At 39.3% G+C, this 24,448-nt stretch overlaps 3 protein-coding genes across 5 annotated transcripts in view; 1 reads left to right on the forward strand and 2 right to left on the reverse strand.

Moving 5' to 3' along the window:
* DNAH12 (dynein axonemal heavy chain 12) overlaps positions 1-24,448 on the reverse strand; it is a 47,040-nt gene that overhangs the window by 4,731 nt on the left and 17,861 nt on the right. The window contains 18 exon segments of the mRNA XM_063411967.1: positions 296-529; positions 1,380-1,517; positions 2,319-2,411; positions 2,413-2,460; positions 3,009-3,256; positions 3,496-3,646; positions 4,463-4,607; positions 5,614-5,772; positions 6,956-7,096; positions 7,599-7,764; positions 8,526-8,725; positions 9,564-9,756; positions 10,664-10,878; positions 11,287-11,432; positions 12,291-12,438; positions 12,787-12,974; positions 13,337-13,396; positions 17,097-17,104. Coding sequence (XP_063268037.1) covers positions 296-529; positions 1,380-1,517; positions 2,319-2,411; positions 2,413-2,460; positions 3,009-3,256; positions 3,496-3,646; positions 4,463-4,607; positions 5,614-5,772; positions 6,956-7,096; positions 7,599-7,764; positions 8,526-8,725; positions 9,564-9,756; positions 10,664-10,878; positions 11,287-11,432; positions 12,291-12,438; positions 12,787-12,974; positions 13,337-13,396; positions 17,097-17,104 — 2,681 coding nt within the window.
* LOC134557984 (uncharacterized) lies at positions 14,385-20,370 on the reverse strand. 3 transcript variants are annotated; one of them, XR_010082236.1, is made up of 4 exons: positions 19,850-20,370; positions 17,521-17,893; positions 17,312-17,409; positions 14,385-15,429 (listed from the first exon to the last, which is right to left on the reverse strand). XR_010082236.1 is itself a non-coding variant. In XM_063411384.1 (3 exons), the coding sequence occupies exons 1-2, from the start codon at positions 20,219-20,221 to the stop codon at positions 17,534-17,536; spliced, it is 732 nt and encodes a 243-aa protein (XP_063267454.1). In that variant the 5' UTR covers positions 20,222-20,369; the 3' UTR covers positions 17,088-17,409; positions 17,521-17,533. The 3 variants fall into 3 exon arrangements, 1 of the variants encoding a protein (XP_063267454.1); XR_010082235.1 differs by lacking the exon at positions 19,850-20,370 and adding an exon at positions 18,476-19,843 and having other exon boundaries at positions 17,312-17,893; XM_063411384.1 differs by lacking the exon at positions 14,385-15,429 and having other exon boundaries at positions 17,088-17,409; positions 19,850-20,369.
* Positions 21,286-24,380, forward strand: LOC134557986 (dynein axonemal heavy chain 12-like). Its single transcript, XM_063411387.1, has 2 exons — positions 21,286-21,975; positions 23,240-24,380. Exons 1-2 carry the CDS (start codon positions 21,778-21,780, stop codon positions 23,426-23,428), a joined length of 387 nt encoding a protein of 128 aa, XP_063267457.1. The 5' UTR covers positions 21,286-21,777; the 3' UTR covers positions 23,429-24,380.

Genomic DNA, 24,448 nt, shown 5'->3' on the forward strand with positions numbered 1-24,448 from the left:
TGCAGGTGAGTGAGGACCTTAGTGGCAGGTATTTGCAGACAGAAATACTGGTGATAAAGCCACCACCTCTCATACAGAAAGTAATTTCCAAGGAATTCTCCATTATCTATGCTACACATCCCTCCTATCTACTTACTGATTCCCTCTCCAAAACATTTGAGATCATGGCAAGGATCATGCAAGGATGCCAGGCAAGAACCTGAGCACATAATTAATTGTGCTGCAAAACTACCTCTTTAAGCCCTTAAGGATTGCTTTCTTAGCCTATCATTGTAACACTGCAAAATCGTTTTACCTTAATAAACTCAATGTACTCCTCATAAGTGCCTTTGGGAGGAGCATAGTAGTTGCTACTGGGAGAAAAATTGTAACGAGGATTTTCAATTATATCTGGGTTATAGAAGTCATCCAGCACTGTAAGCAGCAGACATCTGTCCCAGTCATCTGTCACTCGACCTCCATAGTTACACTCACCAGTCAGGTAAGAGATAGCTTCAAAGGGAACATAGCTATACTCATTGATAAATAACTGAAAAAGAAAGAAGAGCAATTCTAGAGGCTTGCAGTATCTGCTAAACAATAGTGCAACCTAACAGACTAAAAGGCTGGAAGCTACAGCATGTGTAAGCTGCAGTTTATGAAGTTTTAGTCCTAGGTGCTGGAAATCCAAATTCTGAAATCGTATTTTCAGGTAAAAATTATTGTTTAAAATCAAGATGAGTTAAGAGCAAAAGCCTCTTATGAATATCAAAATTACACAGTCATCCAAGTCATTCTTGAATTATTTACAAGTGGATGGTTTATCCAGTTCAAATTTTGCAGATGGACACTTTTCTGCACCAAAAATAAATGTACCTTTCACTTAATTTATCTTTTAATCTTCCTCCAATCTCATTCATTAACTTCTTGGTAACTTTTTAAAATCTTCAGCCTCAACTTCTGTAATTCAGTTTTAACTCTCCTGACTTTTCTACAGAGTTCCTATAAAAGGTTCAAGGTCAAGTAGTGTTCACCATCTCATCTCGGGGAGGAGAATAGTCTGAGGTTCTGTTAACTACCAGTATACATGTAAAAACCACCCTAAATAGGTGATTCTCATTGACATGTGCTAATTAAAGAACAGTGAGCTCTTGTACATGACAAATTTAACTTTTATAATACCCACATATATTCATTATATTCCATATGTCTGTAAAAATCTGAACTTTTTATGTAATTTGTACTTTTGAAAATATTTATAATCGGGTTGACATTCCTTTCCTTTACAGCTGAAGTCCTGAATATCTATGAACATTTGAGGTAACTTCACTCTATTGCTCCTTGTGACTCCCAGCTGTGCTTTGCAAGATCAGAGTTTAGGAGGTAATCAGTGGTTTTACCTGCAGCTGTCTGATACTGATTCGCAAGTTGGATTCATTAAATCCATAGGGTATATTCCAACCAAGGGGCCAAATCTTCCTTCTCTCCTGAACAAGAGCATGGAAGAAACAAACTCCAAAGAGTAGTTTCTCCCATATCTTTGAGAAAAGCAAAAGAAAAATGTATTATTAACTGGTCTATAAGCTCATGGTAATGTGCAACCTGTGTAGTGAGCATCCTTGCATTACCACTCTCCACCCAGGTATAAATCCAGGCCACCACTAAGTACCCTGTGGTTTTTGCCTTGGGAGCAAGTGCACACACAGTGCCACATATGCAAGCACAGTTAGCCAGTTCCTTAAGTACAATGATATTCTTTAATGTATAGGGCAATTAACTTCATAAGAATTCCAATAGCACTAGATATTTATTTTTAAGGTTCATTAGATAAACAAAAAATACAAATGTATTTTTAATGCATTAATGTATTCTTAAGTCCTTAGATGCAGTCACACTTCTGTATATTGATAACTCCTATCTCTGATCCCATTGTTTTTCACTTCCTTCAAAGGTAATGATTAGCTAAGTTGTTCACCAGGTATCAATAAGATATATAGGCACTGCAGTACTTGCTTCCTGGTAGCAAGAAAAGGCCTCAGTGCTTATCATCTCAATATGACAGACATGCCCTTCTAATCAGTGTTCAGAGTCCATGTAGATTGTGTACTATGTGTGTAGCAAGTGACTTAATAAAGCCTAAGAAACCATTTAAAATATTGCTACATGAAATAACCTTGCAGAGGCAGTTCTTAACTAATTATCTTTATCACTGCAAAACCCAAATTCACAAATTCACAGTAAAAATTCTAGCTTGTAATTATTCATTGGACAGAAATCAATATATCTGTGGGTAAAAAAATCCCAAAGCCCAAAAACTTCCCAAGAGACAGGCACATTACCAGCTCCTTTCCAGGGCATCCAGCAAAGAATTCAGGATCAGAAATAGGATCAGAAAGAAATGACTGAAGTAGGTTTAACCGGAGACCAGTAGGGAGGTTCATTTATCATCTTCACTCCATTCTGCAGAACAGTTACTGGAAACTAGAAATAACAAATAGCAAAACTGCATTCAGAAAGTGTGGAACAGATTCTATATTAACAGTATACTATTATTCTGTGTTTTTTACATAAACAGTTATCTTCAAGAAATTACATTTTAAATGTCAACAGCTTATGAAAAATTCTCCAAAGCATCAAGACAGTAAGACTCTGTTGTAAATAAAAAACAGGTATTTTAAAATGTTTTCTTGGTATTCAACACTTCACAAATAAAATGCAAGATTAAATTTTTGAATTTATGTGAGAGCAAAAAACCCTTCTTAATCATATATGCTGACAGATGGCAGTTCCATTCCGTAGTACACAAAATATTGCACATCACAGTATCAAAATATTATAAAGGAAGTTTGATATTATCATATTTATTATAATTTCTTAAAGGTCCTTTTTTGGTTAAATTATCTCTTCAAAGCTTCATTGCATTTCAGAGAAGTTTTGTATTATCAGTTCATTCAGGTATACAAAAAATCCCTAAAAATGTCATCACCTTTCCATTTCCCTAAAAAGAGATTATGGGGCAATGCATATACCTTTGGTGAAGGGTAACTTGTAAGCCAAAGTCTGAATTCTGGGTGGCATTTTTCACTGTTAAGCTCCTCACATATTTTGTCCAGCACTGGCATCCAGGAGACAGCTAAATGACAATTTTGTAAACAAACCCATGTTCCTTCTTCCATCCCTGTTTGAATCATTTTTGTAGCTATTGGTCCTTGTCCTAATGAGATGGACTGAAATTTATCTCCTACCATCTCTCTGTCATTTGCCAGTTTCAGGAGGCCTTGAACAGAAAGCATAAGATTTTAGCACTCATACATTAAAAAGAAGAAAAGAAAAGAAAAAAATTTTGAAAAACTTCTATTACTATTTCGTTTACATACAAATTCTCATTTTGAAGGGGCACAGAATTCTACCAGTCTGACATGCACTCAGATCTACTTTCAGAAAGTGCAAAATAATCCTCACTGTGTTTTGAACGGGAATTTGAGGTCTCTGTTTTCTCTTTTTGTGTATACTTACTAGACATGGGATCTGCTCCCGGAGATAGCACGAATATTAAAGGGACTGTAGCAGTTGAATCTAAGTAGCTTTTTGCTAGATCAAAAGGCGGTGGCTCTACAAATTTCTTCCCCAGTTTCTCAGTAACAAATGTTGTTATAGCTGAACCAATCTGGTAAAAAAAAGTACAAACCATTAACATAGACATAAACTGCAGATCTGACACGGTCTTTTATGCCAAATTCCCAAACCTACAGACACTTCTCTGATTTGCAGAGATTTGAGACCAGTCTTGCAGAACTTTTGTTGACATCTCCCTCCTTAGTTTTTCTTTACAAGAGGAATAATAATGTTTTTAGAAAATAAAGAATAACATACCTCAAATAAATAATATTAAATAACATTAAGACTTTGATTCAGGTTTTTCCTGATGTGGAGGACAAACACATTCTCCCTCGGGAAATCTTAATGCAATTATTTTAATTAATTCAAGGGAGCAATTCCAATATGCCTTAAATTATAACATTGATAGTTCCTAAAGAAAATGCAATACAATTTGTTAAGTGCACCAAAGGCAGCATTTGTTGCAAGTTCATCTTGGTCATCAGAATCAATATATTTTATCTCTCTTTGCCTTAAAAATCATTTGCATAAAAGCACATGGTATTAGACACCCTGTGTATTTTTTTCAGGCTAATATGTCCTGTTCTCAAGTATACTGGGTGCACCAGGAAACAGCCTAGCCATGAAAAAATACTTCAAGATAACTAGAACAATAAGAATCCTCCAAAAGATTAATTAAATCACATCAGAAAGAAAGATTTCAGCTGATGCTTGTGGTGTTAGTATTGATCACTTGAAAAATAAGAACTGTATTTACTTTCTTAATAAATATGATGAAGAACAGATTAATGACTGGAACAGGCAAGGCAAACTATGCTACAAGGCATGGCATGGTCTACAAACACTCCATAACAGATCATTTTACCTTGTCTGGTCTTAAGCACTGAAGAATTATAATCTTCTGAAATTCAGTTAATGTATTATTCAACTCTTCTGGTAATGGAAAGTTTTGAGGTTCTTTGCTATCGTACATTTTTTGCCATTCACCTGTATTTTCAGAGACATGACTCCTAGAGAAAGAAAAACATAGGTGCTATAAATACCTGGAGGTTTTTTTTAAGGTTTATCAAAGACAAATTACATTGTATTCTCATTTAAGACACTTCATATCTACATCACAAAATAATCCCACAATTGAGCTTCTCCATGCTGAACGGTGAAAAATTTCTTTCCACCGTGCTGCTGAGGAGAAACACCACCTGAAAGATTCCAAGTTGACAATAAGTTCTGTCTGTTCCACCAGCCAGCACTACACTTGGACCTTCATAGATCCGGGTGAATTTTCTGCCTCCGCTATTTCAGGAAAACACCACACTTTAACTGAAGCAAATTACTAGGAAATTCAACTAGGGAAAAAAATTTTCCTTCACACAACATGAAGAATATGTCCTTGGTAATGGGACAACTCTCAGATTATTTAAAGGCAGGATCATCATCCACATTGCTACTAAAACTCCAAAGAGACTGAAACACAAAACAACCTCAAAGAACTTCTTCTAAGAGAGCAGTGTTACTGCACTCAGATCCAAATGCCCCAAATATTTGCATGCAGTCAGTTAATTTATGGAAGTCTTGAACAGCTAAGCTGTCTCCAGAATTAGTGTTAAATTCTATTTAAACCCAGAGTGAAATTGTACTGAGTTCAGGAGAATAGAGTTTACTAGAAAAACTCCTTCCCCAGAACTGCCATGGAATTCTGCTACCTGTACCATCCCTGGCTTTCACTGAACCCTTAAAACACTGTTTCTCTACCATGAAGACATTTCAAAAGAAAAGTTTCTTTGGGCAATGCCTCAAATAATTTAGAAAAAATAGTTTTATTAAATAATACTATAATTAGCGATCTGACTGATCGGAGTAAGTGAAGCAAACATGATAATGAAAAAAGGGGGCTGGTTTCATCCCATTTGCATTCTGGCACTGATTTGGGAAACACAGCAAACATTTCTTTCAGCATGTTACAACTATATTGGTCAAAACCAATTAAGGCCAATTCACATCAGTATTTAACCATACCTCAGTCTTTCCATAGCTGGGAATTCACTTGCACAACATAATTCATCCCAGCTCTTATCTGATAGCCAAGCTGGATCCAGATTCTTGTGCTCATTCTTGAGACCCATACCTCCAGTAAGTAAAAACATAAACTCTTGATGTTCTATTTCACCATTAGCCCTACATTAAAAAAAAAAGAGTATTGAGATACAATTTTACATAATATAAACAGTCATTTTAAATTAATTACACTTCACTGCCCTTTAGGATAAGCGCCCTTCACTTACACTTCACTGCCCCCTTCTACTTCAGTATGAGCTAAGATCAGATCTGAATATTATATATTATTAAAAAACTGCATGGTAAAAATCTCTGATTAAGATAAAGTAAGAGTTTCAAGAGATAAATCTTAGAATCAATGAATTGTTTAGATTGGAAGAGTCCTTTAAGATCAAGTCCAGCCATTAAACCAGCACTGCCAAGCTATCACTAATCTATGTTCCCCAGTTCCACATCTACATGGCTTCTAAATCCCTCCAGGGATGGTGATTCCACCACTGCCCTGAGCAGCCTGTTCCAGTGCTTGACAACGCTTTTGGTGAAGAACTTACTCCTAATACCTGCCTTTTTTTCTTTTTTTTTTTTTTTTTTTAATGTGGAATTATTCTTGATTTTTAAAGGCTTTGCAGAAAATAAGGCATTCTGCAATTACAGTAGCCCTACAAATTGGTCCAGGAAGAACATCCATGTACAGATGAGTACACATTGCTGTTAATTAAGTATGCACATTATGGTTCTGCAATTTTGAACGTATCATTCCTTTCATAATGTATTCACACAAAATTGAAAGAAAAACCTAAAAAGCTGGTGGAAAGGAAAAGACTGCATCTGAGATCTCATGATGTTATGCAAAAGGGTAACGGACAGAGAAGAGAAAATATTTAAAACAAAGACAAGTACCTAGAAGTTGTTGGTATTACACATTACTGCCCAAGTTTTCGTTCTGAAATGTTTTCTTAAACAACAGCAATTGTTTTTGACGTAAGGATGCTATGTAACACTAGCCAGATCCTTTAAAGATAAGTTTATCATTGACAAAACCATTGACAAATGGGCACACATTTTGTTTTCATAATGTGTCTTGTAGTAGTGATACATGCACTCACCTACTCTTCCATTTGTTAATGTTACACTTCTTAGCCCAAAGTATTCATGACCTTACTCCAAAGGCATTATTGTCAATGTGCACAAGAACATTCCATCTCATCTGCTACATGAAATAATCTTGCAGAGGTAATTCTTCTGCTTCCACGATAAAATCATTAATTTCTGTTAGTAGGAGACTTCACAAAAATGAGCTTACATGAGCAGATTACAGCACAACAAAAACGAGAAGAGCAGCTTGTCCGTTTAAAACAGTGAACGACAGACTTGGCAGTACAGATTGTAGGTGAAGTGGTCATTTAGATACTGAAGTCGCTTCGTCAAAATTTTGGATTTATTACTAAAAAGAAAAGAAGTGATAAACTGAGACTTCAAATGTAATAACATACACAATCCATTAAGAAATCTCATCTATTTAGGGTTGTGGGGGATTTATCTTAGACCCACAGACTCAACAAGGGACTTAGGTGCCAATTTCCCCAACATTTCAACTATACTCCCTCTCTTTTTAAAAGGCTCTAGCACTTTTAGAAGTTCCAAGCAAAAGAATAAGCTGAAATCAATTTGCCACAATTAAGTGGTGGCACTCAGTCTTCAAAATGAAGCCTATTTCAGAACCTGACTGCACACTAAGTCCCACTCTTAAAAATACTTAAACATAGCACATGCTTACAGTTCGTCATTTGTTTTATCAGCAACTAAAAAGAGCAATTCATTCATTAATAAATTCTATTTTCCTTCAAAAGCCTGCATGTAAGGAAGGAAATTGTTTCCAAATGGAGAAAACTGTTAATAAGAAGAGAATGAAACCCCCTTATTTTCTGCAGACAGACCATCTTTACCTGTCATGAATGGAGCTGATGAAGAGATTGACAAACCAGCTGAGAGAGTAGTGGTACATGTGGTCGATGTTGGCCATGTCTGCAATGCTGAAGAACATCACAGCCAAGTGCTGTGCCATGGGCCGCTACGCCTCCCGTGACTCCGCGATCTTCAGCTCTGTCTTCTCTGCAATTTACACATCAACAGCAAGGGAGAAACAATAGCTGTTAATAGTCTTAATAATCTTAGTGTTCTACAAAAATATTACTGCTTAATAACATCACCAAAATAGTTCCATACAGCATTGTAACACCAGAGGAATGCAACTTTTCTGCTCCAGAGGGCAGCACGCCAGTAGGTAAAATGAGCACTTGGCCCTACCCCAGTACTGCCTGTTCTATTTACCTGCACTACAGATACATATACTTTAAACACTCTAAGGACTGAATAAGCTACCAGTAAAGATTCTCTAACAAATCTAATTTTGAAATAAATCCCTCTGTAGCCCCTCCAATGTTCCAATGCTAGCTCAGTCCTTGGAGGGCTTTGGAGGAATATTTCATGGACAGGGCAAAGGATTCGAAAAGAGGCTCTGACCCCCAGCTATGGTTCAAGACATTTATTCCAGGTGGTGACCGGAGGGGAAAGAGGGCAAGTGTAGAAGGAGAGGGTCTTTTCTGATTTTCTCCCAGGGAGGGGTAACTGGACACAGCCGATAGGGTCACAAAGGGGAGGAAGGGTTAAACTACATGGTTACAAGCTCTAGGGGTCCCTGAGGGGGGGAGAAACCATTCCCCAGGGGAATGTAACATAATTTTATTTCTCTTTTCATTTCACAAGTATAGAATTTACTCCTTGTGCTATGTATCCAAATCAGAGACCTTCTGCTGGCTGCAAATTTGAACATTTAATTTCTCTGTATTACTGAGGAAAGCACAGATGCACACTCCTTACATGCTGTTTTCTTGTGATCTCATTAGCCATGATTTTGGCAGAATCCAAGACCTGGATGGCAGTCTCATCTTCCAGAATATCACCTTCAGACAACTCCAAAGTTTCTAAAATTTTCTTCTCAGTTTCTTGTAGATTCTTTTTGTTGGCTGCAGACTGAACAATGAGAGCATTTCTTTCCTCTTCTAAATCTGGCCTAATGAAGAAAAACACAAAAAACAAAATCAGCCAATGCTCATCTTGCACTGGCTGTAAAAGAAGCCCATGAAAATTACTCCCTCTTCCTCCAGGAAGTTATTTGTGAGTATTCTTTTCAGTTTAAGCAGGTTTTTACTGTTTAACATCTATTTATACTGATGAGTACAGAATTCTTTGCATGACTTCTACTCAGTATTTGGAAATGATGGTCTGATCTTTAACATCTTAGCATTTTGCAAATGGCAGTGCATCTTACTTTTCCTTTATTGTATCCCTGCTGCCTGAAAAAAAAACCACCATGTGATATGCAGAGCCAGTTTACTGCTGGAAATACTTCTGTTGGCAAATAGTTTACCCCAATTGCACTGCATGTCTGTCCAGCCCAGATACTACTTCTCTGTGCCTCTGTGAGGGCTCAGATATGATCCATAATAAGTCTCAGAGATACTTTGCATTTATTTAATACAAAATTAAAATTAAATCCTCATAATTCTGTACCTTTGTCTGGCAGCTAAGTCACACTGAAAAAATAACCTTACGGATTTAAACTTTAAATAATATTTACTTAGTTTTCTAACATCCAAGGAATATTTCAGGAGAAAAATGCCATGAAAAAACAATGATTTCACTTCTGCTATTTTGATCAACTTGTGGACACTTACCCCTAGAACTTCCCTAATAAACTTTCTAAATAAAAAAGTTTAATTTAAAGCTGTTACTGAGCAACATTGATGCCATGTAGCATACATTTTTCTATACAATAATTAAATTTCTCTTTTCTTTGGAATTATGCCATAAAAACCTTTAATGGCTGTTTACCATAAAGGGAGATGTACCTCTCTTCTGCTACAACAATACCTAACAGTTGGTCTTCAAGTCCCTCTGGTGTTATCATAAAATTGAGTAATAAAACTTTTGTGGCAAGTTCAGGCAAATAGTGTGGATTTCTTAGTTTTGTGGTAATAAAAAACTTGAAATCACTGGAATACTTGATAATGCTCTCACCAAGCCTGATACACTCCATACCTCCTAAAGTTAAGAAGAGAAACATTAACAAAATATATCTACTCCAATTATTCATAGAAAAAAAATACTTCTGTCATTAAACAAAAGCAAACTTCTCATCAATGACAAATTTGCTGAAAAGTAAAAATGAGTAAATATATCTGACAGTCTGAAAAATTCTCATGGATTGCAGTGGGGCCACTTATCACTCTTAGCAGATGAAATCAAGTCAATCCAATTACTACTGTACTTCCAATTTGCATATGCAAAAACTACAGATGGCAACAGAGAGCTGTGGAATCATTCCCAAATATTATATTCTTACAGACTACTCTTTCCTTGACTTACTTGTCTGAAAGAGGAAACTACAAAGAAAAAAAAGTGTTTGAGCTTTACTTTACTTTTTTTTGTTTTTAATTCTGAACATGAAAACCAATAAAGACAAAGTAGGTAAGAAGGAAGGGAAAACATATTTTTCTTTATGTGCACTTCTCTGTGCACATAACAGGAGAAAAAGTTGAATACCAAATTCATAGCTACATGCTAAGTACAGTGAAAACTATGCCTTAAGCAAAATGCCTTGACAGCTTTTCTTGATTTCTACAAAATTTAGCCAGTATTATTATTAGAATAAAACATATGAAAATGACCATGCAAAACCATTTCACTGACAATGAACAGAACTTCACAGAACTCTTTAGTCTCCCTTAGAGATCTGGTGAAGGTTTTCACACAAAACCATTATCATGATAGGCAGGAATGACATTTATGAAAAAGTAAAACTTCAGGCTGTTGTGCAATTGCCCTTCTTTTACCAGAGGCAGAATTAAGGCAAGAAGAGGGCAACATGAAAAACATCAGGTGGTGCCAAAGACTAGAAACTGAACATTAATGTCCTCTTCTTCAGGGTTCTACATTAATTCTGCTGTACCTTGTTTAAAAGTCTGTTTAAGCAGCAAAGGTTCAAGAGATGGGTCTAGTTCTTCTCCAACATTTTCTAGCAGCAGTGGAGTCCCAAACTGAATGCAATTTTCCACAGTTCTCATACAATCTGTGTCACTGATCTTGATAACACTCAGATGGTTGTCCTTCTCAAAATTCTTGATCCATTTATTTGCTTGACCTTGAGGATCAATCACTAATGGCCTAGAAAATACAGGACAGTTTTTTCAGGCCTTGCAGGCATTTCTCAAAATTTTAAATTATTTTACATGTTCCTGGATCAGACTGTCAAGAAGTGATACAATTTAATTATGTAATTTTAAGGTATCAGTGAATAATGGATGCATAGGTGTTTTACGATAATTTGAAAAGTAATAGCAGAAGTAGCTTTAAAAGTTGCAAAAAATGTTTAAATGTCTTAAAAAATGTTTTTCATAAAATAACCAGAATGCAGAATTCTTGTAAAATATTGTTTTACCTCCTCCATAGAACATAAAGATTCCACTCCTTTTTCAATTATAGTTCTACAGAAGCTACACTGTTTCCAGATATATTCTTTTTTTTAAAGTGGGAACTTGTTTGGATTTGAAATTAAACCTTTTTGTCACCTACCAACGTCTTGAATTGTCAACAATGACCCCATTGTCTACAGAAAATACATCAGTTGGCAAACCAGCAATATTCCAGGCTCTTATTTTTATTGGGTCACCAAGACTCTTGCTCAAAGAGAAATTCTCAGAACATGGGATTTCTTTCTCCTGAAAAAGAGGGGAAAAACCCAACAAAATGAACATTTTTCTTTATTCTATGTGTCTTTATATCTTCATTAAATGGCACTTTAATCCAAAAATAACAACATGCATTTTGTTTTAAAAGACTGAAATAGTAATGTATAAGTAAAAATTCTGGAGAAAATAAACCCATAATTTCAATAATTAACTACATTTCCCCACTACATATTTACTCTCTCTGCAAATTTTGAAAGATTTGTCCAGTTTTTGGTACATTCATAATGTGCGAGGTTTGTTACATAAAGAAATGTGACTTAAGAAATTCAAACACAATTGGAAATATCTAATTATATCTTCCATTAACCCAGTACAGCAATCCAGTGATAATTTGTTACTGTTTAATGCATTTTAAGTGATTCCAAATGACTTGATTTATGAATTATGGCATTCATGTAAGTATGTTGGAAATGTCCCTTTGCAAACAGCACAACCATCTAATTAACATACAAATATTTGATGGTGTAAGTTATAGAATGTTTTACATTACACATAACTGCACTTTAAATTGAATTCTTTCATTTAAAGCCAAAATACAGAAAACAATGAGATTTTACTCATTGTTCAGTAACAATAAAGTCATTCAAAATCAATGATGGTCTCTAGTTTCTGATACGTTATTGTGGAGCAAAGTATAAGTGCGGATTAAATTCACTGATTTAATTAAATTCAGATCTACAAAATATTGGATCAGAAGAATTGATCCCATTGGTTTGCCCATGAGGTTCACTAGGCTAATATAAAATAAAGGACAAGGGATTTTTGAAGCCTTTTGCAGCAGTCTCAAAAAACGAAAACATATATTTAACTCTAAGATAACCTTCTAACCTTGCACAGTTTACTCCAATCTTTGGTACATTCTTGTCGAAACCCAGCAGTAAAAGCTCCCAGATAAGCTATTACACCAGCTTATATCAGAATATCTCCTGTCAGATTATCATATTCCTCTTGAAGATCATATGCAGCTTGATTCCATCTATGACAAGTAGAAAAAGGTCATGCTGAGACCTCCATATTAATGATACTGATGCTAAAAGTCAACTTGGTTTTGTTCATCTTAGGTAAGAATAGGTGAAGAATACAAAAACCTAATTCATGTATTCATATATTCCATTCCCATTTTGAAGAGATTTCCTCTATAATTCTCCCAATGTTGCTGCCCATATTTTAACACTAGAAACATTCAGGAATATTTCAAGGTGCCAGACATTATTTAGTATTACAGTCCTCCCACAGAAATACAGCATTAAAAGCTTAGAAAGCAGAATTTCAAGTTCTATTTCTATAGTGGTTGTTTTATCTGACATTTGAACTTCAGCCTGACCTTGTTTTCTCTCCGCCAAGGCCTCTAATCAACTTCTCTGCTCGTTCCAGTTTTTTAGCACACATATCAACCTGGAATTCAAAACGAGCCTTTTCTTCCATCTTTTCAGTGAAAGTTTGTTCCAAAGCAGCCAAACAGCCTTCAACTGCTGCAAGTTCTTCTCTCTTCTGATTCAACAGTTCCATTGTCTGTTGCCTTCAGGTAGAAGGCTGGCGACCTGGTCTCAAAGGACAGCATGGTGGCTGAGCCCCACCCGGGCCATAGACAAACGTTGACACCAATATGGTGGATGGTCAAAATGGCGATTTATTAGCTTGTATCTTGGGGTTAAATACTCGAAGGGGTTTCGCTACGTCACAAAGGGATGGTGGGTCTTAGTTAGTAAAGGGGAATGGAAATCTACCGAAGTTAGAGGGGAGTTGCATACCTCAGAGGGACTTTTTTCGCTTATCTCTATGGACAAGGCTGTGGATGAGGGGGAGGAAGGGCCCTAGCTGCCTTCCCGTTACATTCCGAAGTCTTCCGCGGCGCCTGTGTCCTTGCCTGCCACAATTGTCGTTGCCAAGGACTCCTCTGCCACTTTTAAACGTTCTTTTTTGGGTTCAATCTCCTATTCAATTACAACCAATACACAAATGCTTTCAGTACGTTTTTTTGTAACTTTATTATTAAGTACAATGCTTAGGGTGAATACATGGAGCAAAGGAAGATTCCATAGCACTGAGGGGCAAGGATCAAAACCACACCTTTGATACCCCTGAGAAAGACTTCCATTCCCTTAATCCATTTGCATAAACCCTCTGCTGCTGAGGAAGCTTTAGCCACCACTTGTGGATCAAACTCTGGATTAGTCAGGTACTCAGTCCGAATCTTCTGCATGACAGCTTCCTGGGTAGCTTGCCTTTGTCAAGCGTGGGCAGGTGAGCAGCAAATCTGTAGAGTTCCTTAAAATTTCCATTTATAGTTGTACAAAAAGCAGAAGCTCACTCAGCAACAGCCACCTGATGCTTGGAGGGTATTAGATTTATAATTTCTCAAGCATTCTTCCTGTGATTTGCTTGGTGCAGGCAGTGGCTGGAGCAGAGGGACTTTCTGAGTCGCTCGTGTTGTGCCAACCCTGTGGCACCCTGGGACGGTCAAGGCAAGATTTTTCCTTTTCCTTTTCCTCACAAGAGGCACAGGGAGAGCCCTGAGCGTCCCCCACGGGCCGGGCCCCACCGCCCGCCCTCGGCTCCGGGGCAACCGCACTGCTGTCCCGAGCCGAGGCCGCGGCGCTGGGAGAGGTTAGAGCGGCGGGGCTGAAGGAGCGCCGGGAAAAGGCGATGTCGTCCAGGCCAGCCGTAGCTGAGCTTTGCATCCTTTGGTGCATCCACCACCAGCCCAGTTTGGTGCGTTTTGAGGACATACCACTGATTTAGGAGGTAGCTTTGATTTTCTGTTCCGTGGGAAGCTGTTTAAATGCAGTGGTGAGTTTTTGCATTGTGTTTCCAGGGGAACCCGACTCTCAGGAATAGCCCTACTCAGGCGATTAAGCCGCCACAGAAGCATGTTTTTTTAGCGGAACCTTAGCCCAGTGGCAGAACACAAATTTGTTGGGCCTCTCCTCTCTCCTCACATCTCTGTACATGAACTGTTGTTGTCTTTTTTGGTTTTGTTATGGTTTTAGATGGCACGCTCCGATAAAGCAAGCACCAAGAAATGGACTTCGACAATTTCGTTTCATCCCCGTGCTCCAGGCTCCACCAGTCACACCTAAAAAGCCTCCACCACAGAGTAAACGACTGGCGGACCACAGAACCAAGGAGCAGGAGCAGACGATTAATCGGATACTGTGAGTTTAATGTAATTTAAGACATGTTGAAATTCAGGTGAAAGAGACAGTACACATTAGACATTTGACAAATAACAGTGTTTGCTTGATATAGTTGTAGTGAGATTTAGTGATCAAGGAGTTAGTAATGAAAAAATAGGTTGCATCGATTTAAGTGTTCGGATTGTTTTTAATATATCATTTGTAGTCTTTCTGCACTTCTGATGCTGTGGTTTACTTTAGAATTGATCGAGCTCTCGGAGTCCATTACAAAACCATGGATGAAACAGATAAGGATGCAACAGACATGGATGAAACAGATAAGGATGCAACAGATATGGATCAAACAGAACTGCCTTCCACTATAAGAAAGTATTTCTTTATTAAGTCTTGCCTATTCTGTTCTTTGTTATTGGGACATTTATTTTCCTTCTTTGAATTTACTTCAAGACAATTGTTTTACTCCTCAGTAATTCATAAATGTATTTATATACTCAGGTAATCCAGTTGAAATGTATACCTGTATATCTACAGAATAGAATCTTTGTTTAGGAATAATATTTGCTAAATTTTACATTTACAGTATTTTTGTTTATATGTTCTTTATATGTAACAATTTTTCATTTCTTTTTGTACAGATGGATGATAAAGAAAGCCAAGAAAGAGTGAGTTAAATTCTTTCATTTGCATTTTTTAGAATAGAAGAGTGAATGGCATTTATTCAGAGAAGTTGAGTATGTTATGCAGAATTATTGTTATTAAACAAGAAAAAGGAGTCTTGGTGGGGGAAAATGGAATAGGAACAAAATAGGAATCTTCTCTTGTGGTCGGTCCTGTAGAGGGAAAGTATTTTTCTGTTTTAGAAAGTGCATCTATCAATAATTCATTTAACCTTAGGTTAAAGATCATTACTTAGGAAAAAAACTTAACAGGCTTCAGGATTTTTTCAGCTGAGGTCATAGATTGTACCTTAGCCTGTATAAAAAGTAGCCTTTTACATAATTCCCTTAATTTGAAGAACATGCACTAAACTTCAAATTTATGTACAGCTTTTAAATTAAGACTTTGTCTCTGAGGGTCAGTGGAAACTCAAATTAGTATTGAAATATTTATATTAAGTAGCCTAAGGTAACACCCATTTTGCCTAGCTGTTGTTAGGTAAAATAATTCTGTGGATTGTAGAGCTTTTATAATAAAACTGTCAATCAAAAGCAAAAATACCTATTTCTTTGGCCAAGACCCACTCCCCTTATGGAGGATTTTTGTCCACTATTTTTGCCAGATATATGTCCAAAGATTAATAACCTTAGTCTTGAAATATTTTATTGTTAGTGTTAAATTTCAGCAGAGAACCAAGGACAATTCCATGCTGACAAGTACAATATTTTGTATTTAAACATTAAGACAGAGAGACCATGTCACCAACCACGGAGCAGCTTTTAGGGTATTAGTCAGTGAATATTGAAAAGATTAAATACCCTGCCCTAGAGGAAATTAAGAAATTTCAAAATAGAGAAATTTTGAATAAAAGTGAATTTTGCCAAGCCTAACACAAAAATACGTATGTCAGTGCATCATCTGTCGGGGCACACACAAGTATATCATCCATATAATGATGGATGATAACTTCCTCCGCGGCTGCTCTCACAGGGGATAAAACAAGGAAGCGACAAACTGCTGACACAGAACTGGAGAGACTTTCAGACCTTGTGGTAGCACACGCCAGTGACATCGTTTCCTTGGGGCCGCTCGGTTGATGGAAGGAACCGAAAGGGCAAAACGTGGAGCATCGTCAGGGTGTAGGGGAATTTGGAAGAAACAATCTTTTATGTCAATGACTGCCAGATTCCAATCTCGAGGGAGCATGGTTGGGGAGGGCATTCCTGGTTGGAGAGACCCCATATCTTCGATAACATTATTAATTTGGCGGAGGTCGTGAAGGAGCCGCCACCGTGTCTTGTCAGCCTTGCGAATGACAAAGACAGGTGAATTCCAAGAAGAATTAGTCTCCTCGATGTGACCCTTTTTTCAACTGCTCTTCTACAAGCTCCTGAAGCACCTGTAATTTCTCTTTAGAAAGCGGCCACTGTTCCACCCAGACTGGGTTATCAGTTTTCCAATTCAGTTTTTTGATGTAGCAATTCTCAGTGGCCGCTGCCCAAAAATTTTGTGGGGGTTCAGGAATGCTAATTGTGAACTCCCCACTGGGCCATGAGGTCTCTACCAAGCAGTGGCTCCTCATAATCTAAAACAAAAGGACGTACAGATGCCAATTGTCCATTTGGTCCCCTTACTTTCACCACGCTCTTAGATTGCAGTGCCAATTGAAGCCTCCCACACCTTGCACGTGACCTGCCACGTCCTCCAGCGGCCAGTGCGTCGGCCAATCTTTGATTGGGACGAGAGTTAAGTCTGATCCTGTGTCAAAAAGGAGATTTTTATCAAAGGATTCCCCACCCAATATAAATGTACACTTCACCCTGGGTTTCTGTGTTGTTACTTTGTGTACTGTGTTAACTGTGACTGTGTTGTTCTGGAGGCCAAAGCACCCGAATGGGATGGCCTGTGCAATTATCTGCCCTTTTGGCAAGATTGTGGGTGGGCGAATACAACGCAGCCAGAGGATGAGGCGCTTGGGACAGTTAACAAGTCGCCCAGGAAGAACCTCAATCTCTTGCGGAGTGTGTTTGCAGTCCCCAACGACGATGTACTTACTGCACTCTACCAATGGCCAGTCGCTGACACTGCAAGGATCTGCGGTAACAAAATGCCAGTCGTGGTCACTTAGAATCACATGCTCTGTGATCTGCAACCTGTAAGATTCGTAAAGAGAATTAGTTGTTAAAATTGGTTTTGCAAGTTCAAATTCAGGAGAGAGAAATCTCCAGTCCGGTGAATTATCACAAATTGGTTGACCCCCTTACCTGGTCCACCCGATTAGAGTCCTCGCGCTGGGTGGACCCGTGCTCCTCCTTTACTTTTTTGGCTGTAGCTGAAAAGGTGGAGGAGTCCCAGGTGTTCGGGGCGTTGTCGTCTGTCCTTGGTGTTTGTGAGGACAGGAGGCAGCCCAGTGTCCTTCTTCTCCGCAGAAGCAGCACTGCTGTTGCTGCTCGCCACGGAAGGACGAGCGGCGTTGGAAAGGCTTGTGCAGTGTCTGGCCTGCAAGGGACGCTTGAGCCCCATGTGGAGGTCGCGGGAGAGAAGATGCCAGAGGTGGTCGAGGCTGAGTCCCACGGCTGAGGAAAGGAACCTTGACCTGACACACTTGGAGCATGGAATGAAGTGTGCGGGGTGGATCTAGAGGAAGACTTAAAATTACTGAACGACACAAATCATTTGCATTAATAAATGCGATTTCTTCTAATATCTGATCTCTTGTACTCTCATTCCTGACCTGCACCTCAATTGCACGGATCAATTCCTCCACAAAATCTACAAAAGGCTCAGCTGAACTCTGATCGTGGTATAAGGTGGCATGGGAGCATGGGTTTGGAGGCTAAAAAACGCTTTGCAAGCCTGATCTCTAATTGCTGTGAGGGCTGCAGAGGAAATCAGTAAGGCTTGTGTGGAAGGAGAAGTCCACTGGCCTTCACCACAAAGGAGCTCAAGGGACATCGCATTCCCTTGTCCATCCACTGCGGTATCTGGCTGTTGTAAAAGGCGTGGAAGTGTTTCCCGCACCTGCCGCTTCCCAGAGTTTGAACTCTGTGACATTCATGAAGCATGAAAACACCTGCTTTAAATCAGCAGGAACAACTGCCGCGTTAGAAAGATCGGCTGTAAGGAGACCACGGAAGTACGGGCTTTCCCTTCCGTACTATCTGTGGGCTTTACAGAGATCCTTAATCAACTCTTGGGAAAAAGGTTGCCAATTCAGACCGTCACTGGTGTTCCCCCGGGAGCGCCTGAATGTCACCGGAGCAGCAGTGAAGCAAGCCTGCTGACTCCCTGGTTCCCGGTTGTTTACGTCCTGGTTCCGACCGTGGGAACCGGAAGCGTCACCGTGGGAACCAAACAAACAACATGACCGAATTCCGGGGTGGGGACACGCCGGGGACTCCGCCCCTGGCCCCGCCTGGCAGGCGGGTCCATGGGCGGGCTCGGGGGCAGGGCAGGTGGGTGGGGTAGAGGACGGGAGGGGGTGGGGTGAAGGGGAAGGGTGGGGAGAACAAAGAGGATTGTGGGGACAAGGAGCGGGGGATGGTGAACGGACCACGCGGTCCCCGGCATCTTGGACGCCACAGCCACCACCACGAGGCGTCTGTGGCGCAGCAACTTTAAAATAAACTTTTGGCTTGGAACTGGGAGAAATCGGGGTGGGGGAAGGACTTCTAGACGCCGGGCCAGGGCTCCTAGAAGCATCCCGCGCAGTCCGGCCCAGACTACGCAGGCGGGGGGGAACAGGAAATTTTGAAAAAAGCCGGGGCTGGTAGACCTTTTGTCTGCCGCTTTCCTTAAAATTCCTTTTTTGCGGGGAGAGGGTTTGGGGCTGCGGGAAGGGCGAACCGGGACAAGCTGTCCTCGCAATGGCTCTTTTTCAAGTTCTCTGAAGTCCGCCGCTGCGGCTTTGAGCTGCAGAATTAAGGCCGCAAATTTTTGCGGGTCTCTGCTTTTTGCATCTGCCAAATCTGCCAATTTCTGCTCCGCAGCGCTCCAAAAATGCGGGCTGTGGGCGTGTGCTCGCGAGATTTCTGGGAAGATCACACAGAGCCATTGCGAAAATCGCTTTACACAACTTTTAGAAAACCTAGCTTTCTTAAATTCTAACAACTCAACTAGAACCTTAAAAATCCCATCCTGTACCGACGAGGAAGAGGCACCCATGTCCTTCCTTCCCCGTTTAGATCTTAAATCGGCACTTTCCCCAAACCGAGATCGAGAAAATACATGTTTAAAAGAAAAAAACCACCGCGTCTTTAGAAGACCGGCACCTCGCACTCGCTAAATCCGCGAACCCGACCGGCGCACAGCGCGAAAAGAAAAAGCGGCTGCCACAAACGCGCTCCTTCCGAGCGACCGCCGACCGCCACGCGAGCGGCTGCACACACACGCGCACACCCGCGCTCGCGCACAAAACAAAAATCGCGAAAACAAACGGAAAGAAAGAAAAGCGCCAGGAAAAACCGAAAACCGGCGAACGAGCAAAAGCGCTCCGCTCCCGGCGGTCGCGCGACCAGCCTCTCCGCGGACTCGCTCCGACGGCGGCTTCCCAAAACCGAAACTCGCTCCGCAGAAACAGCGGGGATAACTTACCAAATTCCCGGCGGCGGATGCAAAAACCGATCTCGGGGTACTTCTGCTTTTGGGGGAGACGCCTTCCCTCGAGTGCGAAGAGGGTGGCGCTACCTCCCCGTCGCTCCGGGAGCTCTTCGTCGAGTCCACGAGGCTGCTTCGACCGAAGCTGCTTGCAACGCTCATGGACCGCGATTTCAGACCACGCGCCTGGCGCGGGGTCTGCCAGTCCTTTTTCCGTGGGCTTTCGAGAGCTCCGTCGGTCACGGTGCTAGGTTTCGAGACCTCAGCGTCTCCACACACGGTCAGCCCAGTACACCGCGACACAGGACGAGGATCAGCTCGTGCGCCGAGCGACGATACTGACTCCTGTGGGCTCTTGTTTCGAGACATCTTTGGCAGCGGTCTTAAAGTGACGAAGCAGAGGCAGGATGGAAGGCTGCGAGGTAGCGATGTTTATTGAGCAGCAAACACGACCTCTCCCGCCTGCGTCTGCTCGCGCAACTGCTCCGAGGGCGGTTCTGCGTACCTTTTTATACAGATGGTGTCAGGGAGGGGTAAAGGTGAAACAACCAATAGAGGGAGTTAAAGGGACCATTAGACAGGTGCAATATTCAACTTTTGCCAACCAGGGGACAGGGAGAAATACAAAACTCGCGGGCTTTCTGACAGACAGAAAACTGACAGTTACGTCACTTGCCTCAGGGGCACACGTGGGAGGGAGGGAACAACCGGAACATATAACACACTTAATAAAATTAATTTCACACACCGCCACAGCCTCCTATAGAACTTTTAAGACAGTTCTTTGACCATGGATTTTGGTAATTATTTGAAATACAACTGAGCTTTTTTTTCGTTGCTGTATTTGCAGTTACACTTACTTATTATCTTGAATTTTATTTTCAAAACTTTTTTGAGGTGGTTTGTAAATGTTAATGCAGATTTAGTTTATATAAAAATACATTATTTAAAATTGAAGCAACTTGTATATTACTCTCTAAGGACTTCTCAGTTTAGGAAACTCATGATCAAATTAATTTTGAGTGTTTTAGAATTTTCTATTGTTGAACTTCAGCAGAGTTAGTATACGTTAAATAAAATGATTCATTTACACCTTGATTATTATAATTTTTTTCCAGTGCAGTTTCTTGTTCTTTTTCTTTCTCTTCCTCTTTAGAGCAAGTTGGCAGTTTTCTGGATGTATCTATATATATGCAGTTATATAAGACTTCTGATTTTATTTCTTATGTTGGTTTCCCCTGTTATCCATGTTACTATTAGTCACTAATTTTTTAGCAAGATCTCATTTTTTTAAAAATTCACAGTGAAATCAGATCTGATAATAGGCATGAAATAAAATAAGTTGAAAGTCTGTGCTGCTTTTGAGGTTTTGGGCTTTGCTTATATTGGAAGATTAGAACAGGTGTTTTCCTGAGTCTGGATTATTCTATGATTCCAGGCACTTCTCAAATACAACTACTCTTATGATTTCAGGCACTGCTCAAATATCTATTGCTCTTGAATAGGGATAATATATCTTGGCATGTTACAGTTTTAATACTCAAAATTTCATATCAGGTTTTATGGAACACAATTTAAACAAATAGTCTTTCTTTTGGGACTGAAAAAATATGTTGAGATTAACTGGTACACAATTAAAGGACTAGGGGGTGTTTTGTTTTGTTTTGTTTTGTTGTAGGGAGGAGAGGTTGTTTGATTTTAAAAAGACAAAATATATATAATATATTATATAATGCCTACTGTGTTTTTATATTTTTTAAATACTTTTTTTTATGCATGCAGAGAGGCTCTGTCATATAGATGCATCTAAGGTGTAAAAAATGTCGTATATTTGTATTTAAGTGTCATATGGCATTTTATTTTGAAGGTATGATTTTAAGGACACCTCTAAAATCACCCTTGTTGACGTCCAGTTACTGGCTGCCATGGGGCCTCCAGGGGGTGGGAGGAATCCTGTCAGCCCTAGGTTCCTGCGACACTTCAACATTTGCACCATCAACTCTTTCGGTGATGAAACAATGATCCGCATCTTCTCTACTGTAGTAGCCCTTTACCTAAGAGTTAATGACTTTGCTTCTGACCTCTCCACGGCTGGAAATCAAATTGTCACTGCCACTTTAGAGGTAAGAGGCAAATATGTTACTGGAAGTTTCCTTCAATTTGTTCACTGAAGTTCCTTTAGTTCTACAATAATGTAGTGTAAAAGGTTGTTTTTGGAGAAATAACATTTTCAAAGGCATTTAGGAATTATTATAATAATACAGTCCGTGCTACTTTTTCGACATTGCTTTTCTCTGTTGTTGTTGTCTGAAGGTGTATAAGAAAGCCATCAAAAATCTTTTGCCCACACCAGCCAAATTTCATTATACCTTCAACCTGCGTGACTTTTCACGGGTTATCTATGGCTGTTTGCTCACTAAGAAAAGTGCAGTTGAAAGCAAACGTGTGATGATTCAGCTGTTTGTACACGAGGTGTTTCGTGTCTTCTATGACCGTCTGGTGGAAGATGATGACAGAGCCTGGTTGTTCAATCTAGTGAAAGATATTGTAAAAGAACATTTCAAAGAAGCATTCGATAAAGTTTTTGCACACCTTAAGGAAGGAAACTCACCTGTGGGTATCATGTTTGACCTGTTGCAAAATAATTGCTTTTATTGCAAATTTAGGATATGAAAGTTAATCATAGGTGAAATTTTGATTCAAATGCACATGAAAGTTTGAGTTGAATTTGGCAAAATGTCTTCACGAGATAAAAAAAGAAGAAATGAAAATTGTTTGGGAGAGTTTAACTATTGCACATAAGCATTCTTTAAAAATATTACTTTTAAAATGTGATACTTTTATATATAATAATATATAATATTTAAAATAATGTATATAATATATATAATTTTAAATAAAATACTTTTAAACTTACTACTTTTCCTTAAAAGAAATTTGTACATCTGCATCCTGTAATTGTTATTAAACTTTAGTATCCAAAATTCTATATAGTTGTGTTAGATTCTATGCCTTTTTTTGTTGTTCCTTTTTTAGGTCCTTTGTCATTTCTTTCATTTATGGAAGAAATAACTTTGTGGTCTTAGTTGTCCATTTCATAATATAGACGTGTACAAATTTGGTGTAATCTGAAGGTCATGATTATGAGACTGTTGGTGGCTATTGGAGCCAATTGTTTCCCAAGAACAATTTAAGAATAAGTGTATAGTTCAATGCAGGAAACATAATTTTGAGGAGGGTGTTGTCTGTGAGTCAAAATATTTTGGAGTGCTTATTTTGTGTCTGGGGTATTTGTCTAAATTTTCCTTTGTTTTCTAAAATTTCAATGAGGAATACATTCATTAAATATTAACCTTGACTTCATACTTTGTTGAATATTTGCCACAGGTAACAGAAGAAGACATGAGAAGTTTGTGTTTTGGTGACTACATGATTCCAGAACTTAAGGGAGATGAAAGGCTTTATGCTGAGGTTCCAAGCATTGAGGAGTTCAGTGATGTCGTGGAGCAGTGTCTGGATGAATATAATCAAACCCAGAAAACAAGAATGAACCTTGTTGTTTTCAGGTGTTTATGATCTGTTTTTTTAAGAGCTTTAAGCAGTAGTTGATAATTCAGTATATTCAATTTTGTGGACTCTGGTTTTTGGTGTGTTTCCTCCCCTTTATGCATCCTTAAAAGTGTTTTGTTACACCTTTTTGCATGGAAGTAAACCAATTTTTCTCTTATGCTTCTCCTTTTTCTATCTGAGAGTAAAAAATGAGAAGCTTTTCTCCTAAGGCTCTTTGAATATTTTCCTGAGTTGTTACAGAAACATTGTGTACTGAATCAAGTAGGTGCTGTACTTCTCCTAGGCCTCTGTCACCAGTGAAGATGGATGTCACTGGACGTTCATTCCCCAAGGACAAGCATCCCAAGAGGGAGATGTTCACAATCATAGCTGTCTGTCTGCTTTGTTGTTATGCAGCACAGCCATGCACTCAGCTGGTGCTGCAGCTAGTTCTGCGAAATTTTAGACTCTGGAGGCCATTATTGTTACCTTAACTAGTGATCATGCAGAGCTACAACTGAGAGAGATTAAGAGGTCAGAATCCTTTCTCCTCCCTGTTACTAGAGATTACCACCTCTTCCTATTTGCCAGGGTAACTTGACATGTAGATACTTGGTGAAGGTGATTTGGGTTCCTTTAGTGATGAAGGTGATTAGGGTTACTTTAAACAGTTCTAATAACAGCTTCTTTTAGTCTAGGTCATTTGCCAAGCTGTATTTCTGAGTGCCTGTATATACAACTAGGCTCTCAGTTGGAAGAGCTGGCAGCCTCTGATCAGAGGCCACTGGCTGTAGAAGCAATATTCCAGTGACATCACTGAACAGCAACCAGGAGAGCATGTTTGACTGTAGCCTTAGAGTTCAATCTCATGGATAACATCTGAATTTGTTTATTTTTCTAACCAGTAAAAATAAACTAGAATTTATCTTTCTTGAAATGTTTGAAAGTTTTTTTGAGACTACTTTTAAACTTGCTTTAATTACCCCATGCCCTGTGCTTAAGCAGGTGATCTACAGGCCTTGCTTCATATTCTGAGATAAACCATGC

This window comes from Prinia subflava, chromosome 14, assembly GCF_021018805.1.
Source record: "Prinia subflava isolate CZ2003 ecotype Zambia chromosome 14, Cam_Psub_1.2, whole genome shotgun sequence".
In the NCBI taxonomy this organism is placed as follows: domain Eukaryota; kingdom Metazoa; phylum Chordata; class Aves; order Passeriformes; family Cisticolidae; genus Prinia; species Prinia subflava.

What these genes read in the sequence shown, in the direction of transcription:
- LOC134557984 (XM_063411384.1), bottom strand. Translation starts at nt 20,221, where the DNA reads ATGTCTCGAAACAAGAGCCCACAGGAGTCAGTATCGTCGCTCGGCGCA. An exon ending in CATCCGCCGCCGGGAATTTG is followed by an intron (nt 17,894 to 19,849) that starts GTAAGTTATCCC and finishes GTCTTCCTCTAG; the next exon opens with ATCCACCCCGCACACTTCAT.
- LOC134557986 (XM_063411387.1), top strand. Translation starts at nt 21,778, where the DNA reads ATGGGGCCTCCAGGGGGTGGGAGGAATCCTGTCAGCCCTAGGTTCCTG. An exon ending in TTGTCACTGCCACTTTAGAG is followed by an intron (nt 21,976 to 23,239) that starts GTAAGAGGCAAA and finishes TATTTGCCACAG; the next exon opens with GTAACAGAAGAAGACATGAG.